The 14,473-nt window shown below is 55.2% G+C and overlaps 1 protein-coding gene across 1 annotated transcript in view; it reads right to left on the bottom strand.

Moving 5' to 3' along the window:
* The window catches only part of CCDC33 (coiled-coil domain containing 33), a 118,502-nt gene that overhangs the window by 78,929 nt on the left and 25,100 nt on the right, over positions 1-14,473 (bottom strand). Inside the window, 1 exon segment of the mRNA XM_060096108.1 lies at positions 13,981-14,144. Coding sequence (XP_059952091.1) covers positions 13,981-14,144 — 164 coding nt within the window.

The following is a 14,473-nucleotide window of genomic DNA, read 5'->3' on the forward strand; positions in this document are numbered from 1 at the left end:
CTGTCTTCTGCAGCAGCCTTCTGCGGCCCTGTGTGCAGGGCCCCGGGCAGGGCACTTGGAGCTGGGCACGGGGCAGGGCAGGGTCTGGTGAGGCGTTTCAGGCCTGCAAGCCCTCAAGGTCCTGCAGGGTCAGGCTGTCCCAGGTGAGGTGGGAGCTTGGGCCTTCTGCATCCCAGCATATCCCACAGGTATCTGGGATGTGTCCCTGAGATCCTGAGCCACCAAACAGTTCAGGGAGAGAGTTAATGTTTCTTCTGTTGAGGAGGTTATTATATCATGGCTGTAAGCGGTGCTGCTACATTAACTGCAGCAATCATGGGTGAGGACTCATGTCAGAGAACCTTGGCAGGGGGAGCCACACCACACACTTGTCAGGGAGAAGCAATGTGCACAAATGGTACCCCAGGGTGGGAAGCAGAATTGGCGTCCATACCAGCCCTTGGCCCCCACCCCCAGATGCCCCTAAAGAGAGTGTGGGGCAGGCTAATCGGCCCAGAAGCTCAGAGCCAATGTGCCCCATGTGTTAGCAGCCCCCGCCTTGCTCCTTCCCAGCCCAGCCTGTTCCTCTCTTCCAGGAAGCCCTCCGGGACCCCCTGGCCCTCACTGCTCCCTCTCTCCTCTTGACTTGAGTGACACAATGGCCTGGATCTTTCCTTCTAATCATTACAGCCCTACTCCTGTGGACACCCATTCTTGTGGGAGTCCTGTATCCAAGCTCCAGGGGTCAACTAAGGATTCCCCTCTGCTTCAACTGAGAGGCAGTATGACATGGTGATGATGACAACGGGGTCCCTGGAGTTAGACCACTTGGGTTCCAAATCCCAACTCTAACTCTTAAGTAGCTGTGTGACTTTGGGCGAGGTTCATAACCTTGCTGTGCTTTACTTCCTTCATCTGTGAAATGGGGACGGTAGCGCAGGGTTGTTGTGGGCATGAAATGAATTAATATGTGTGAACTACCTGAGACGTTGTTAGATACCATGAGAGTGTTAATAATAATAATAGTAGTAGTAGTAATAATAATCATCATTTTAATTTTGCCTCAGGTCTGGTGTCTCCCTATCTTGATCCCCAACTCTTGGTCTGCAACTGGAGGTCTCTGGCTGCTGTGACCAAGGTAAGTCACAGAAAAGAATACACAGAAAGAGTACCGGCTTTGGAGTCACACTGACTGGTTTCCAGCCCACAGTTCTGTTCTGGCCAGGTCCCCTCCTCTCTCTGAGCCTCAGTTTCCTCTTCTGTAAGTAGTACGTCCCTCCGAGGGTTGGTTATAAGGACTGGGGAGAAAGCATGTTAAACTCTGGCACACAGAAGGCCCCCATTCATGTTATTCCCTCACTTGTGATACAAAACAACCTGGGTGTGTCCAAAGCCACCTGACTGAGGGCAGCGTGAAGGGGAGAGGGAGGCACTGCGGGAGGGCTGAGGTGAGAAGGGATGTATTGCCCAGAGAGCCAGAGCGATGGAGCCGGCCAGACTCGGTGCCCACCCAGACACAGCCATCACCTCCCCACACCTGCAAAGTGGGTCCCTCTGGCCCAGGGCTGTGCGGGAGGCTGCCAGGCTGGAGAGAGCAAGGCAGTGAGACTGGCGGGTGGTGGAGCCCAGCCTGCCGATGCTCCTCAGGCCCCTTCCTCCCGCCTCCATGACCTCTGCTAACTGAGGGGTGTGACCTGGATCCCTCCACCTGCCACTCTGCTCTGGTTCCCCCTCTGCCAGCCACCCCCAAGGTCAGAGACCTCAGAGCTCTCAGCAGCCTCCCACCAGCCCCCATTCCACCTGCTCTGTTCATTCTCCACGCCTCCCTTCCTCTGGGAAGCAGGAACTGGGCTTCACAGGGGACAGAGGGCAGAGAGCAGCGGAACGGCAGAAACATTAAGCGGAGACTCTTGCAATGATGCATGTGAGGAAGATGTCAGACCTTCTACACCCTAACAGCAAGCTTGCTCCTGCAGGGCACGTGGTATTTGCATCCCTGGGGGCTTCCCGGTGCAAGGAGAGGACAGAATGGGGGGTGAGCGATGGACTTACGTTGCAGCAGTGCAGTGACGCAATTCAGGTTGGAGCCCATGACCCCAACTTGCCAGCCTGTCTTCCACGCTCCTGATGTCTTCAGCCCCTTGTCCCCTCCCCTGGGCATCTGGCAGGAGGAATTCTAGGAGGAAAGAGATGGGGAAGGGCAGTGGACAAGGCTAAGGGACCCTGCTGGTGCTGACTTTGCTCAGGCATAGAAAGAGTTAAGCAAGCACTTCCCTCAACACGCACCACAGAGGTCTGACAGGGCTAGGTGAGCAGAGAAGAAATAACTCTGGAGGGGTGGGGCCCCAGGGGAAAGAGGGAGGCTTTTAGCAGGTGGAGGGAGGCTGTCAGAGTAATGGCTTTTCCTGGCACAGCTGACTCCTCTGGGCCTTGATGCTATTCTAGAAACAAGAGTTAGAGGGGCCTCTGATTCCTCACAGAATTGGAGAAGGGGAGCAGCTCACACCCTGCTCTCAGCCCCCATTCTGTGCCCTCTGCTGGCACAAGAGAAGCTGAGTTCTAGGGTCCCCCAGGCCTCTGATGGAGCTCGGGTCTCCCAGTGCAGTCTCAGAGGCCAGGGGGCCTCTCTGGGACCTGCCTCCACACAGCCGCCTGCAAGCCTGAGATCCTCCCTCCCTGTCCCTAAAGCCCTGGCCTGGCTCCAGCAGGGGCCCGGGAGGAGCTGCCAGGTGCTGCCAGCTGTCCTGAGGCTCAGACTTCCAGCCATGGGAGCAGGGCAGCCACCCCAGGATGGAACCGGGGTTGGGCTCAGAGGCACAGTGCGGTAGTCCTGGGTCCAAAGGTGCAGGAAATGCAACCCCCGCTTCAACCTAGCCCACCCCTCAGGGCCCTGGAGGGGTGTGCGTATGTTTGACAAACTCCAGCCAGGCCCAAGCACAGCTGTGAGTGGGAGGGGAGAAGGACTTGGCTTTCTTTCTGTGAGGTCAGAACTAAGGGGAACATGTCTGGTTTCCGGGGGCTGCAGCTGTGAGTGGAGGTGAGCACTGGAAACGCACAGGATGTTGATGGAGAAAAAGGGCAAGCTCCTGAGGTACTCCCCACCCTCCACTGTCCTCTGAATGCCCCCTAGGGCACACACCTCACGAGTGGAACCTGTGTGCCACTGTCCCTGTGTCCAGGAAGTCTCCCCTCACTCCTCTCTTTCCCCTCCCCCATTACAAGCACATATGTGCATGCATGGATGTGTGTGGACATACACACACATACACATGCACAGGATGCCCCAGAGAGGTTTGTGTGCCACACTGTACCTGATCTCTGTACACAATCCCCAGTCTACCAGCCCTCAAGCTGCCTCCACGGTCTCTAAGCCCACCTCCTGCTCTGCCTGTCCTCTTGGTCTTCCACATTCCTCAAAGCATCAGAGCACGAACAACTGTCAAGGTCTGGCCTCCTCCTGGGCAGGGCTTTGGAAGGATGCAGGCCACCTGTCTTGTCCTGAATGCCCATCCCAGGGCAGCCCCTAGGAGATCATGGAAAAGGGGAGCACCCCAATTTGGGTCTGTTCTGGCTGCTGGGGTCCTGGCTGGGAAAGCCCCTGAATCCTGAAAGACCAAAGGGATATTCCCAGAAACCCTGGGGAAAGAGGTGGCTGGGTAGATGGAGAACGATATGACAGAGGGCAGAAACTTTAGGTGGATGGGTGGCAGAACAAGAGGTCTTGTGACCCTTTGACCTGTCCTCCACAGCCCTGCTGCTCTCTCCCAGGGAAACTTAGAGGGAGGTGGGGGAACAGGTTCAGATTAAGATTCCTGCAGGCCTAGCACAGGGAGATCAGCTTGGTGCTTTGTGAACACCTAGAGGGTTGGGATAGGGAGGGTGGGAGGGAGGGAGATGCAAGAGGGAAGAGATATGGGGATATATGTATATGTATAGCTGATTCACTTTGTTAACCAGCAGAAACTAACACACCATTGTAAAGCAATTATATTCCCATAAAGACGTTAAAAAAAAAAAAAAAAAGATTCCTGTGGGCCAGGTGCTGGTGTGTCATGATTGGGCCTTATCCTGTCCTGAGAAGGCAGGGCAATTCTGTTCTACCTGGACCCTCCATGCAGGTCTCTGAGCCATGAAGGCCAGCCTCCCTCATCCTCCTGAAGTCTAAGAGGCATCCAGACTTCCAGGTCACAGGTCTACCTCTATCCCTGGAAGGCACAGAAAAACCCCATGACCTCCTCCTCCCCCAGAGGCCCAGCCTTGTGCAACAGGGACAAGATGGGAGAGTTGGCCTCTGCAGAGATGGTCGTCTGAATGGGCTGGTCAAAGGCTGGATTCTTGTGTTGCTGACCCTGCCTGGGCTGGACCAGGGAAGGAATGTTTCCTGGAGGAAGCAGGGTTTGAATAGATGGAAAGGAGGACCTTCCCAATCGGAGGATAGAGCCTGAGGCTCAGAGGGGCCATGAGCTCATGGGCAGCTCTGGGGAGGGGCTGGCTGGCCCATCTAGGGTCGGTGGGTTGGGAGCATGGGTTGGAGTAGTCAGAGAGGAAAGCAAGGCTTGTGGTCCTCCCTTACCTCATTCCCCCTCCAGCCCCTTCTCTCCACACTCAAATGCGTCATCCTCTGAGGCCAGACAGGCAGGAGGGAAAACCCCTGGCCGTCACAAGGCCAGAGGATAGCTGGGCATAGCTGGGCAAGAAGATGCAGCCTGAGGCTCCATGAAGGAGGAGCTGAGATCTGAGGCAGGGAGTGTCTGGTCTGAAGCTCCCTTCTCTCGCCTCTCCCGCTTCACCAGACAACAGCCCATCCATGGCACCCCCCACTCCATGATTGCCTCTCCCCAGCCCCCAGTGCATCTGGTCCTTGTGGGTTTTGAGCTCTTGGGAGGCTGCCACTTAAAGGCATGAGCGGGGCTGCTATTCTCAGCAAAGTGATGGGCTCTCATCCTAGGTTTCATTTATTAATTGGACTCTAATGAACCATCGCTAATTGTTGATGGTGCTGCACCACTACAGGCGGGCCTCAATTTAGAGAATTGAGGTGTAACGGGGGTGTAAACCGGAGGCCAGCCATCTCGCAACCACGTGGGCGTGGCTCCTCCCCTGCACTTTCCTTCAGAGAGCGGGGACTGCTCTAGAAATCAGAAATGGCACATTCCAAGGAACTCTGAGATGAGCACTCTGGCAAAGGGAAAAATCTTTCTGTAAAACCCAGAACGCTCCCCACATCTCTACCCACACATCATCTGAAATAGTCCTGCTGTTCTCAGGGGAGCCCCTTCTGGTCAACAGGCACCCCTCCGCATGGCATCTCAGAAAGGCAGCAGGTCAAGGATAATCTTTCCATATGGTCCAGGGGAAAACCAGAGCCCAGAGAGCTTTGTGACTGGTCCAAAGTCAGACTCAAGCCCCAGTCTGTCAGGCATTGTCACATCCTTTATCCTCTCCAGAGGAGAATTTCCTTGTTTTCCAGAGAGCCCTTTTTTTCTCTGTTGAGGCAGGAGATGGTACGGGGCCAAGTAGGGCCCCTGCCTGTGCCATCTGCCAGCCTTCGGAATATCTAGCTGTGGCCTATCCTGTGGTCTAGCTTGGTGGGGGGACCTGGGAGCCATCTTCTTAGGCGGAGGAGAGAGGGTCCAGCTGCCAGTCAACACCATAGCCTTAGGGGATGGAATGACAGTCCCCCTGACAAGGGGCAGCCCTGGGTGGGACAACCCCGTGAGATCCACCATGACTTGGAATTCTTCTTGATAGGTCACTCTGAACATCCCCTCCTCTGAGTATCCCCTTTCTCATGGATGCAGCTTTAGAGCAGGAGGAATGTGGGCAGACATACAAGTGAACTTCCCAACCTCAGAAGAATGACTTGAGACGCAGAGCCCTACCTCCTGCCCCCTTCCAAGAGACAGCCTCCCTGAGGGGTCCTGGTACCCAAGTTCTGGGGCCCGGAACCTGCTCAGCTGCCTTCTGCCTTGGGAGGCTGTGGGCGTAGGACAAGTGAGTAGTGTCTACCACCACTCCCCTCCTCCCACTGGACTGTGGACTCCTGGAGGACAGGGATTTGCCTTGTCACTGCTGTAGCTGTTCCCAGCTCCCAGGCTGGGCACAGTGGGACCCAGCAAGTGTTTGTTGAGTGAAGGGAGGGGTGACAGACCCTTGGAAAACCACGGGGAGACAGAGGTAGTCCCTCCTCTCCAGCTCTGTTAGGCCAGCCCCCAGTCCAGACTGCTGGGACCCTGCTTTAAACGGTGGCAGCTCATCAGTACTGCTCTGGAAGCAGCTCTTGGGCTGGGAGGAAGGTTCAGATTCCAAATTCTAGTCCAAACGCATGTCCTCAAAAGGAGGGAAGCAGAGCCCAGCTGTGGGGACTGGGGTCCCTTGAGATTCTGGGGCCTTGGGGCCTTGAGACCCTTGGTCCAGCCTGGGTCCTGGCCTCTCTCTCCCTGCCTGGGGCCCTGTGGCTGGATCCTGGGTCTGGTCCTCCTGGCCACACTGACCATCCTGATTGCCCGCAGCTGTAGTCATGGTCTGGGCCCCCCAGGCCCTGCTTTTGAACATCCGCAGAATACCTCAGCATGCACACAGCACTCCCCACAGGCCCTGGGGCTGCCTGGGAAGTCAGAAAATGAGAGACGGGGGAGGAAGAGGGGCTGATGGGGGACCACCGCCTCCCCTCACTCAGGGCGAGCCGCACCTCTATCTCTACCTTTGTGGGAGCAGGGAAGGAGGAGGCCATAGCCTGCCCTCCCCAGAGAGAAAACCGCTCAGCCTTCGGAGCATTCCCGGGCCAGACAGACTGGATTAGTGCTCAGGCTCATGGGTTGTGGGTCTGAGTCCTGGCTGTACTGACTACTGACTGTGCAGGCTCATCCTTTAAAAATCTCTGAGCTCAGCTCCTCCCTATAATCGCTCTCTGTAACACACAGGTTTCTGGATGGACGAGAAGGCCAGTGTGGGGAAGGCTGAGTCTGGGGTGGAGTGTACACTCACCGGTGGGTCCAGGGGCTGGAGCTTAGGAGAAAGGCCTGAGTTGGATCTAGACATTCTGGAGCCTTCAGAATAGGGGTTGGGGTGGGTAGCCTGGGGTGAGGGAGATCTCCCAGGAGAGTCGAGATGCAGGGGAGAGTCAAGGACTGAGCGGGAACATGGGCATTCACAGGGTACAGGGAGAAAGGACCCCACAGAGGAGTGGGCAGAGAGAGAAGGGGGAATCAGGATGGGAGTGTCCTGGAAGCAAAGAAAGAAGGGGCTTCAAGAAGGGGGATGCCTCTCAGACTCGTATAAATGCTGAGCAGCCGTGGGGAAGTATCTGGCCCCTGGGAGAGGAGGACAGTCGGTGAAGCTGGCTGTGGAGGTTGAGTCTGAGCAGGCTGAGGATTCAGGTTGGGAAGACAAGGAGGTGAGACTCAGATCCAGCTGAGCAGAGGTGTTTGTTCTGCCAGTAAAATGTGGTTGATTTGGGCTTCCCAGGTGGCGCAGTGGTTGAGAGTCCGCCTGCCGATGCAGGGGACACGGGTTCGTGCCCCGGTCTGGGAAGATCCCCCATGCTGCGGAGCAGCTGGGCCTGTGAGCCATGGCCGCTGAGCCTGTGCGTCTGGAGCCTGTGCTCCGCAACGGGAGAGGCCACAACAGTGAGAGGCCCGCGTACTGCAAAAAAAAAAAGTGGTTGATTTCACATAACAATCTGGATTTCTGGCTTCTTTTGAAAAATTGAGAGCACCGACCACCCAAGCCTGCATTCCTCCCTCCTTGGCAGAAATCAGTGGGGGTGCCTGGGGGCTGCTCTCAATGAGCCAGTGCCCTCAAGTTTGCCAGTGGATTCAGCTCTCTACTGCATCATACACCCGGCTGACTTCAGTGTTTATTTACTGGCTTGGGCCTTGAAGGCACTGACCGTGCCATCCCTGGCCATTCTTCCTGGTGGAATCTCACTGTGTGTGTAGGGATGGGAACAGACAGATATGGGGAGAGCACAAGGGCTGAAGGAGCTGAATTGGAACCCGAACCCTGGCTCCCTGGCCAGTGGCCTCCCTCCCTCTTCGATAGATGCTAGACCATGGGGCATGTGACCCTGAAGCCCGTAGGCACCAGGCAAGGGCAGAGCGAAGCCAGACCGAGCCTGGAGGGGGCACCAAGCCTCCTGGCTGTTCATGGTGTCCTGGGAGGGAGGAGGAACCCCGTCAGCAGCAGCTTTGTCCATGCTCAGAAATAAGCAGACCAGACAGCCTATGTCTAATGCAATGAGGACAGCAGGAAGGCCCCCACTGGCTTGCCTCATTTCCTGAAATCTCCCCACTAATACTTGCTTATTTTGGAAAGCATTGTCCTTTTGGGCTGCTCCTCCAGGATTCCAGCAGTCCTGGGGGAGAGCTCAGGCTTTGGGGGTTTGAATAAATGTTTCGGCATGAGAAGACCTCAGGGGCCCTTGGCAGAGGTGATGGGGGAACATCTGGAAAGAACCCTGTGGCTTCAGTCTGGCTGGGGGTCTCGGGCCAGCCTCCTTTTAAGCACTGATGACAGCTGTGTTTATAGCCCTGGGACATGGGGATGTTCTCACTGAACAAAAATTCTGAGGCTCTGAGCCTCAAGGGACTGACGTCATTTGGAACAGGTGCAGGTAGGTCAGGCCACGCCGTAAGCAGGAGGCCCTGCATGGAAGATAAGACCCAGGATTCTCAGGGCCTTCTCTACCACGTGACTTCTCCCACAGGCATCCTGCTGGGAAGGAAGGAGGCTTGGCCTCTGCCAGAGCAAGTGGCCGGTTGTCAGATGGGGACAGTCATCTTCATCTGCTCCACTCCCACTGGCCAGCCATGTGATCTTCGTCAAGTCCCTTCACTGCCCTGGGCCTTGGCCTCCTTGGCTATCACGTGGGGCTAATGCTACCTGCCTCCCAGGGCTGCTTTATTAGAGCCAGAGTGCCTGGAGACCCAAGCTCTGAGTGAGCTCAGTGTGGGACTCACCAGCAAACGGGAGCTGCGTTTTACTCCTGGTGCTGTCCCATGACCACTGTCACTGTGAGTGTTATTGTTATTTTTGCGAGTCCAGCCCTCTGGCTGCTGAGACGATCTCCCAGGTCACCTGTGGTTCATACTGGACCTCCACCTACTTCGCCCAAATTCCTGCCCTCTGGGGCCCTTGGCCAAGGCCCACAGCCAAACAAGGGAAAGTGTGAGCAGGCAGGTCCCAGGAGGGGTCTTCAGACTGGTCACTGGATCTTCTCTGCAAGTCTGGGTTAGGACCCTGATGCCAACATCCCCTTCCAAGGGCAACAGCTATGTGAAGATCGAGGTAGAGAGTGAGGTGGAAAGAGCTTTTGGATTTTGGAATCCTGGATCCTGGATTGGGTACCCACTAGTTCTGTGACTTTGGGCAAGTCACAAGAATGCTCTGAGCCTTAGTCACCGCATGTATAAAATGAGGACAACGTTACCTAGTTCATGGGACGGAGTGATGATTAAATGATATCACACACACACACACACACACACACACACACACACACACACACACACCCCTAGCACATTTGACAGGTATCTGGTAGACACTTGAAAAATATAACCTCTTTAACCTTCCTTTCTTACTAGGACCTCTGACAAAACTGCCCTACTTTCAATATCTTCTTCAGTTAGTCACCAGGGTCAGGCTCAGTCTGGGGCCAGGGTCAGGGCTCTCAGTCTTATCCAAGAAGGGAAGCAGCCCTTCCCCTCCCAGTACTTGCTCTGTCCCTGCTCATTAGCTCTGGGCAGCAGACAGTCAGAGAAGCAGCTGCCAACTGGCAGCCCAGCCATCCAGCCTTTGGCCAAGGGTCAGAACCCCACAGGCCGCCTCTTGGCTGGCCCCTTCTCCACACTCTGCCTGCTGGGGTACTCCCCACCTGTCAGGGCCACTGCCTTCCTGATCCCTGCTGTGCTCTGACAGACAGGTCTCTCTGTGCCAAGCTGGGAGGTAGATGCTGGGCACTTCTCAGGCCCCAGAGCCTTGAGCCAGGCCCAGACCACTCGGGGGAGACCCTGGGCCTGGCCACTGACCCAGCAGACCTGGGTGTGGAATCTGTTGGGCAATACAACTGGGGCTCTTGTTGCCTCTAAGAAAGTGAGTCCGTTTCCTAGGCCAGAGCACAAACCAGCCCGGCAAGCCTGTGACAGCGTGGAGGCCAAGCCTTATATCCTGGCCATGGGAAGGCCAAGACTCAGAGAGGGGCAGCGACTCCCCCGAGGTCACACAGGGAATCAGGGGCTGTGGGCCAGACTCTGGGTTTTCCTGATTCCATTCTGGCTTCTCTCCACTGACCTGTGGTTTCTTCTGCTAGGTCTCACGTGCCCACTGTGACTCTTACTAAGGATATCCCCTCTCCCTGTGTGATACTTTAGACCTGTCAGCATCTCCCAGGTGTTGGTCTGGCTCCACCATCTCTTCAGCCCATTGGGACAGGTTCCCAGGTGAGGTATTCAGCATCGAAAGGTAAAGTAACTTTCCTGAAGTCACAGAGCACGCTTGAAACATGACCAGATTCATTCATTCATCTGTTTATTCATTCATTCAACAATTATTAATTGAGAACTTCCAATGTTTCAGAGACTGTGTTGAAAGTAGGGATAGGAAGGAAACAGACCTGGTGGTTGCTCGTGGAACTAGTGGGGCACAATGGGATGAGGCACTGATGAAGAATAAGCCAAGAATCACATCAAAGCACATAAAACACGTGAAACTGCAGCTGCAACACTGGAGAAGTACACAGTCCCATGGAGGCTTGTAACGGGGGAGGATTTGGCCTGATCTGGGAGGTCGGGAGGGCTTCCTTGAGGAGGTGACAACTGAGCTGAGATCCAAAGAGGGGAGGGGAAGAGAGAATGTTCTGGGGGAGGGAGAGTGCAAAGGCCTGGGGTGGGAGGGAAGAGGGTCTGCTCAGAGCATTGAGAGATGTTTGTCCATTGGGTGTGGCTGGAGCAGAGAGAGGGAGGTGGGGTCATGCTGCTGGGGAGCTGGAGGGGCTGACAAAGACCCAACCATACTGGACCTAGAATCCTCTTTACCCTGAGAGCAATGTGAAGGGTTCAAAGAATGGGTTCCTCTGGTACTATGGCACCACAGCATCGAATGGTAACCTGCCTTTGAAGGGGGTTTGAAGAGGGGCAATATTAGATATACCAAGAGCAGAACAGTGCAGTAACCTAAGCTGGTGGAGCTGGCAGAGAGAAGTGGATAAATTCAAGATCGGAGAGGAACTGACACGACTTGGCAATGGATTGGATGGGGGCAAAAGAATGTGATTACTGATGCCAGGATGCAGATGAGCTCACACGAAGAGAGAGTATAGAGAAATAAGAGAGACCTAGGGTTGAAACCTGGGACAGGCCAACATTTAATTCCAGGTAGAAGTGTTGAAGAGGTACACATAGAAGAATATAAGAGTAGGGCATCTTGGAAGCCAAGAAAAGCAAGGGCCGCCAACACAATCAGTGGCCACGAGGGGTTAATGCCACTGAGAGACCGCGAAAGATGAGATACCCATTGGAAGGAGAGCTAGGCATCATGATCTCTGGTGACTTCAGAGACAGCTATTTCAGTGGAGAAGTGGGGTCAGGTTGGAAGCAAGTCAATGGCTTAGCTGGAAAGAGGCAGAACCAACCAGAAGATGAGCCAAGTGGACCTGTTGGTCTGTCATAGTCGCCACTGGAGGACACACCCTATTACTAGATTGGCTCAAGGCTAGAGCCTGCATGGTGGAGGGAAGTGGCTACACTCCAAACTAGGGAGGCCCCATCCTGGACCTGAACCCTATTCTGCTCCTCACTAATGGATTGAGTAAGTGGCTTTGGGGCACTCTCAGGTCTGTGCTTCAACCCTCCCCCACCTTTGGGGCCCCACAATGGGCCTGCCTGCTGAGGATGCAACAACCCAGAGAGGAGGAGGGAATTAGGCAGAGACAAGAACCTCCAGGACCCCATTCCCAGTCTGAGGTGAGACAAATGGGATGGAAGAAAGTAGGAAACTAAGCCAGGAGACCGAGCTGAGGGCACCAAAACACAGGCAACAAAAAGATGAGAAAAAAATGCTTTGAAAGACTATAAAAATTGTATATATATTCAATATATATTATGTAATATGGTTTAATAGTATTTAATATATATATAGTATATAATATATATTTTGAGCATTGAAATATTCATTGTGAGAAAAATGAAAACTTTGGTGGATTTGCTTATGCCTATTATATGCTTTGTTACTGTGTATTTGGAATCAGACATGGTGGAGGGGCGGATATCATATCCTTTCCAGGGGTTAGGGCTTCTGAGGGTCTCGGTCCTCCCTCTGGGGTTCCTGCCTCGGGCTGGGGGCTCGCACTGAAAGCCCTTTTCAGGTCCTGACAGCTGGGCCTTCTTTCTCAGAAGCCCTCCCCTCTGCTTTCATTTGCATCTCATTAGCACCTCCTCGGCTGGTGGCAGCTCAGCCGCCCGGAGCCCTGGAACGCAGGCTGCAGGCTCGCCTAAGCCCTGCTCCCTGCCCCCTCTCTGGGTGGAGATGGGTGCAGGGATGCCCTCCCCCTCCCCACCAACCCCTCCACACCCCTCACCCAGGCTCCGCGGCTTGGCTCCCGCTGCGCGTTCCCATGGCAACCGGGTGATGGCGCAGGTCGCGGTGGCTCTGTCGAGAAGCCATGGGCCGCCCAATTCCCCGCCCCACCGCCCAAGCTGGATTGGTGATAGGCGGGGCCTCAATCTCCCGAGATGATCGGCGATAATTGGTTTATGGAAATAGCTGAGGGGAGAAGGCGAGCTCCCTGCCAAGCCTGCTCTCAGCCACCTGTCCTTCTTCACCACGGAAATGGAGTCGGGGGAGGGGAGGGCCGAGGAGCTGAGCAGGGGAAATGGGGCTTTCGAGACAAGCGTTTCACCTGTTGGGCTCCAGCACCTCATCTATCCCACTTTCACTGTGTGTGTGTGTGTGTTGGGGAGGGGTTGTTGTCATAGTAACCTGGGGTGTTTACCTCAGTGCTCCTTGACCCCTAAGTGTGCTCAGGCCTATACCGGGCATATTGTTGGGGCAATGGAGAGGGAGACATGGGATCTGTCCCGGGGAGCCCCAGTTTAGGGGACGGAGGAGCAGCACATAACTTCATTTATATAAAGTACGTCAGACCAGTGTTACCACTGCTGTCCGTCTCCAAAGGAGAGAGAGCTCAACTTGGACGGGCGCCTGGAAGAGGAGACTCACAAACAAGGCTTTGACAGTGGATTTTGGCAGATGTCGGCGTAGGCACTCCCCAAAAGAAAATGTGGGCAAAGCCTGTAGGCAGGCACTGAATGCTGCTGGTATTGGTAGAGGAAGGGAGGGGTAGGTCCCCCAGTGGCTCCCAGTGTCTACAGAAGGGGCTAAGGGATGGCAGGCTCATGGGAGGGGATTACTGCACAGGGCTTTACAATCAAGACTGAGTAGATGTCCAACATCCATATAGAAGCTTGGCTGGATGGAGAGTCTGTCACCCCAATACCCTTCCAGGAGAAGTGAGGCCCATGAAGTGGCAAGTGGACATGGCATGGCAGGCCTCACTGGGATACCGGGCTGTGAGAAGTGTGTACCCTGACTCCGGTTGGTTGGAGGGGAGCATGCATTAAATGATCAGAAGGAACTAGGGAGGCACCTGTAATAGAAATGACCGGAGAAGTGGTGGGGGCCAAGGAGGAGGACGGTCTTGAGGATCCTACCCCAGGACTGGGCATGGTAAGACGGGGCACTCAGAGCTGGGAGAGCAGCCCTTAGGCCTTCTCTTTCCTTTGACCATCACCTCCCACTGAGTCCAGCCCGGGCCTCTGCATCCAGGGGCCCTGCCCCACTGAGGTCGATTTGTGGCCAAACACTGTTCAGCTGGTTGTGGGATCACAGACTGGCTCTTCCCTCCTTCCCCAGCCCTTTGGGTGCTCATATCCCAAATATCCACACCCTGGTTTCTGCTCCAGCTTGGACACCATCCCCTGCCCTCACTCTCAGCCAGCTACTTACACTACCACATAGGGCCATGGCTCAGAGCCATCCTTAGAGGTAGGAAGGTTGGTGGCCCCATGGAGAGTGACTGTGATGACCTCCTTATCAGAGGGAGACAGGTGGCTGATGACAGAGTCCACATTCTGGGAGGTATTCGTGGGCTCCTCTGGGCCCTCGATGACCTGTGGGGAGAGCCAAGGCCGAGCGCCTCTTCCAGTGCGGTCACCTCCCTTTACTGCCTCCCTATAACTCTAGCCCCCTCTTGGTTCCCCTCCGAGTGGCCGTTTCCCTCTGTCAGCCCCACAGCCAGTCTGGAACTACAGGGGCAGTCACCTTTGACCCCGTTTTCTCCCTACCTCTGTCCCACACTCCACACCTCTGTCTCCCTCTTGCTTCCTCCAGTCCTGGATCTATCACTTCCTGCAGAATGAGACAGGCCACTGCACCTTTCAAGTCCAGTCCCACCTCTAAGCCTTTGCTTTTGCTGGTAGCCTTGCCTGTGATTTCTAAA

Source organism: Mesoplodon densirostris, chromosome 4 (genome assembly GCF_025265405.1).
Source record: "Mesoplodon densirostris isolate mMesDen1 chromosome 4, mMesDen1 primary haplotype, whole genome shotgun sequence".
Taxonomy (NCBI): domain Eukaryota; kingdom Metazoa; phylum Chordata; class Mammalia; order Artiodactyla; family Ziphiidae; genus Mesoplodon; species Mesoplodon densirostris.